Source organism: Sphaeroforma arctica (genome assembly GCF_001186125.1).
Source record: "Sphaeroforma arctica JP610 unplaced genomic scaffold supercont1.1301, whole genome shotgun sequence".
Classification (NCBI taxonomy): domain Eukaryota; class Ichthyosporea; order Ichthyophonida; genus Sphaeroforma; species Sphaeroforma arctica.
The window spans coordinates 9,522-13,995 of NW_014039257.1; the positions used below are offsets into that span (position 1 = coordinate 9,522).

General features: G+C 40.5%; 2 protein-coding genes across 2 annotated transcripts in view; both read right to left on the bottom strand.

Moving 5' to 3' along the window:
- Positions 1 to 539, bottom strand: part of SARC_10565 (hypothetical protein) — a 7,000-nt gene extending 6,461 nt beyond the window's left edge. Inside the window, exon 1 of the mRNA XM_014295387.1 lies at positions 267 to 539. Coding sequence (XP_014150862.1) covers positions 267 to 378 — 112 coding nt within the window. The 5' untranslated portion in view covers positions 379 to 539. The remainder of the gene's footprint in view (positions 1 to 266) is intronic.
- A 196-nt stretch (positions 540 to 735) lies between these two features.
- Positions 736 to 2,210, bottom strand: SARC_10566 (hypothetical protein; the record flags this gene model as incomplete). The annotated part of the gene is made up of 1 exon (XM_014295388.1): positions 736 to 2,210. A coding segment is annotated over one exon (1,409 nt), but the record flags the coding sequence as incomplete, so codon positions are not given.
- Positions 2,211 to 4,474: the final 2,264 nt, after the last annotated feature.

Genomic DNA, 4,474 nt, shown 5'->3' on the forward strand with positions numbered 1-4,474 from the left:
TCTATAACTATATCTTGATACGTATATTTTCTAAGCCTGTCTATATGTATAATGAGATATTCAGTTTTAGAAATATTCAATTACATTTTGCCGACTGAGATCGGCTGCGATCAGACGTTTCGGTAAGAATAAAAATATATTTTCCATATAACGGAAGCGTAACCTGAATCAGAATATCATCGACTAGTGTAGATATTTCTTTTGTTTAGTTTGAAGCGATTCAAATAGATTCGGATTTAATACCTACTCCGCATCCTTACACATACCATATTTCCAGTACCTCGCCTGCGTTGAATATGTGTATATCTCACAATAAAATAACAATATGGCAGAAAGTATGAGGCTGACCACTTCTGGCGTGTGACTTTTCAATCTCATAGTGTGTACTGTATGTATATTTCTACTACTGAGTAAAATTTATACAACCATTTATACAACCGCACAGAGTTTGGGGCTGGCAACAAACAAGTCTCAACATCCCTATTTACCTCTCTATTTAGCTTGCTTTTTATCTCTTATCGATCATATCGCGATCGAATTGATAAAAACACAACTCGAATATATATTTATAAAAATCACATTTTTATGGGGTGAAAGTTCTGTGAAAATCCATCGCGAACCCTCGGAGTTACAATTGAAATCTGCTCGCTATGATATGAGCCCGGAAATGGACTTTCTCTGTAGCTATTTCACGATCGCAAGAAAAGGGTTTGAGTATTCGGAAACATCTTACAAGTGTAGATCAGATTTAATATTAGATTATTTATAATATATTCTTACATTCTCTCGTCACATGGAGGTTTAGCCGGAGTCCGCCTCACTGTTATGACCGGTATCATTCGGTTCTATTCTTCCATTGATGCATTCTTCTCTCCAATCTCCCCATATATAAACTTTGGGTGCTACCAAGCACTTATCGGATTTCGCCACTGGCTGTTTTTTGTGTGTGCACAGCTCCATCGCAGCGGTCAAAAAACTACACTGGGACGCTGTTTGGCCACATTGATGTACTTTAGCGATTTTCATGGCTTCCAGGAAGGCAGCAGCCCCTTGTCCATTCCGGCGCAAGATAGTGGAATAGAAGGATGTAGCAGCTGTCCAGAGTGCAAAGTCATCAGCTATTATGCACATCTTTTGAAATCGCTGGAATTCGGGGACAATAAATCCCAATAATTGCATTCTACCAGTCAGCAGATTAGGATCCCGTCGTAAAATCTTTGGAGTCAATGGCTGAAGTAGTTTTGTGTATATACGGAAGCATTCGCATTGTAGCATTCGACGGCGTCGTTCATCATTCCCGAACGATGATGGACTAGCCTTGACGACGTGATCATAAACCCATGCAAGATTCTCGTATTGTTCGCCCTGAATCACACATTTGATAAACTTGCACATAACCTTGTAGAACCAGCTGGTACCGTCGGCGTGTAATCGACCGGCATCGGACACACTCGATGCGGTGAATATATCTAACGCAACTGCGTAGTGCTCTATAGCGGATGGGATTTTTCCTTCGAACTGGTCGATGTCCCCAAGTAACTTCTCATGTTGTCTTTCCATACTGTGCACTAGAGCACGTGTCATTACTGTTGTTGTCCGTGTAATTTGCATGAAGCGACACTGGTCTCGATATATGTCTTCAACAAGGTGGCGACATTTCTTTGGGTCACTCTGCAAATATCTATTCACAAACAGTGTTGCGTGGAAAGATGATACTTGCACAAATAGTACTCGTTTTTTTCTGATTTCAAAATCCTCTTGTTCGCTTGGCATACCGGTGAGCTCCATGGACTGCAGCATTAGAACATGCGCACTCTCGATCATACCCATCCTGGTGTCTTCATTTATATTCAGATTACCCGACCTTGCTTCTTCGTACAATCTTCTTGCTTCGACGACCATGTGTGGACAATTATCAATACCTTCTAGAGTTTGTGCTTCTACCGATGAATAATTGTGTTTGTGTCGGAGAATTGAACACTCTTCGGAATGACCCGCCTCCCAGTCTATCGTCTGATGGGCAGCACTGCAGTAGAAGACGCTATAGCAACCATCGCATCTAAATAGTTCTTCATTCTCACCAGCTTGGTGGCAATGAGCACAAGCGGATGCAGCGTCGGTCATTATTGAACCCTTTGAGCTTATAGACGATCGTCTGCTGGATACTTGCATGCTTACAATGAATGAATGTCTACAAGGTTGTATACTCTCTTGTGTAATTCTGACTAGAAAAATATGTCGATTATATAATGATATATATGCTTGCAGTAAGCAAGCAGTTACAGGCTCGTAAAATTCTGGAATTCACCTATGGGATCGTATTATCCAAAAAAGGACGGCCCTCAGCCCCTTACAGTAGCTACATCTCGCTGGGCCCTGGATGACTGGCTGGCTCTGTGATATGTAATTCTGTAGTGCTAAACTTTCAGTTTGTCTTTTAGTTAAAAAAAATACGAAATATCTAATTGTGTATATCTAATATCAAAAGATATAGCAATAGCAGCTAGCGCACAACCTAATACAGTAAGAGATAATAAAAAGGCTTAAAATAACTCCATGACTGTCGCTACTCGCTACTCGCTAAAAGAATGTTCTGTTGATGGGATCAGTGGAATTGAATGTTTTTAACACACGGATGCGGACCACGGGGCAGCGCCGCAGCGGGGGCGAACTTGCGAAGGGTTATTTGTGCATATGTTTTTAAAAGCCGAACATATATGCAACTGAGTGAATGGGTTGGCAAGAGATAAGCATCAATACATCAAGAGAGTAACCGCAGAGGCGCAGACACGAGAATATAAAAATTATACCTTCTAAAAAAGAATACGTAATACCTTCTAAAAAAACATTTATTGTCTTCGATAATTTTATAAAATAATCACCCACTCTCTGACTTTAAAAATATTTGGACTCTAAATAGTTCTGTTTGTTTTTAATATTTAAAATTAGAAAAAAACAAAATATGCAGTGAAAAGTCACACCTGTGGGCCCCGGGCCCCGGCACAGGCGCTAGGCTAGATAACAGCTTCAGGTCTTCAGCCCCCCGGCCCCCCGTTGGCCGTGGGCCGTGGCCCCTGCCCACATGCCCCACGGGTACCCCTATTTTAAATAAAACAATACAGTTTTGCCACAGGTCAATTTCTACTTTTTTTAACTTCTCTATCAACTATTGTCCGACCAACTTGTTGTGTCAGCGAGTGGCGACGGAGCGTTTATCTGACATTCTGACAAAATATAGTTCAAATAGATTTGGTGGAACAACAGGAGTGATGCATGTAGCTGATTGGGTTGTCTGCCATCTAGGATTCTAGGGCGACGCGTGGGCCAGGGCATTTCAATTTATTTAAAATAAAATAAAAAACATAAACGTACAGTACTGTAGTTCTACTTTTATCACCACGCCTAGTGACGACTGAGTGCCGACAGTCCCCTCATTTTTTTTTAAACTATAGGTGTTGCAATTTGTCCTATATCAGACATCAGTATTTAATAAAATGTAAATATGTACATATGACAGCTCAGACTTCATAGGCCATAGCCCGATTTATTATCTAAGGATTCGGGCGGCGGATTGAGCGATCATATAATATTGGTTAATAGAGGATTATGGTTTAATTATTTCTGATAGGTGCACATTTCGAATTTCTTGCAAAAACTGTTCGTCATTATGAACGGTTTACGATTTTTTTTAAAAGGAGTTATTTATTTACGGCTAACGTTTATTCTTGACCCGTACTGACTTTATGCCCTACTACTACTCTACCACTAGGGCAAGGGCCGCCAGGCGCCAGCGGCCAGGCCCAGGCCACCCAGCAGCTAAGCTCATTAAGTTATGGGGGTACGAAATAGAAGTTGAACATAAATTCATATTTATTCCATTTCAAACGTTACAACGATAATATTGTGATCGGAAGGGTCTATCTAAGTTTTTATAGGACTGATTCGTATGGTGAAAACGGTATACACTTAAATCTTTAGACCAGAAAGGTGCACCTATGTGCCTATAAAGGACCGCATGTGGAATAAAAGTTGAACATAAAACGTATATCGATTCGATTGATAAAAATTTAACGGAAACCGGTTTGAGGTTAGCCCAGCAGCCACTCCTGATTCCTGACAAACGATTTTGTCTATACGTCACCCGTCACTATAAAAATTTTAACGCCCGAGCGGTGTCCAAAACCGCATCCGGTCCATTCGCAAGACTTTGGCTCAAGTACCGAACTATTAAGCGTGTACACTTAGAATAAAAATTATCTTCACCGATACAACAGTCAAGTATCAGTTTTCGGTACATAATCTACACCTATCACGGTACCACCTGTGAAACAAAATACAACGGCTCAGACTCTACTAGAGAGAGCCAGTGTTCTGTTAAACCTGTGAGCGTGAATTCGTGGATCCATACTTCTGAATATTATATATAAAAATCGTTTCATAGCTTTCTAAATTATACAAAAAGAAAAGAAGGCTA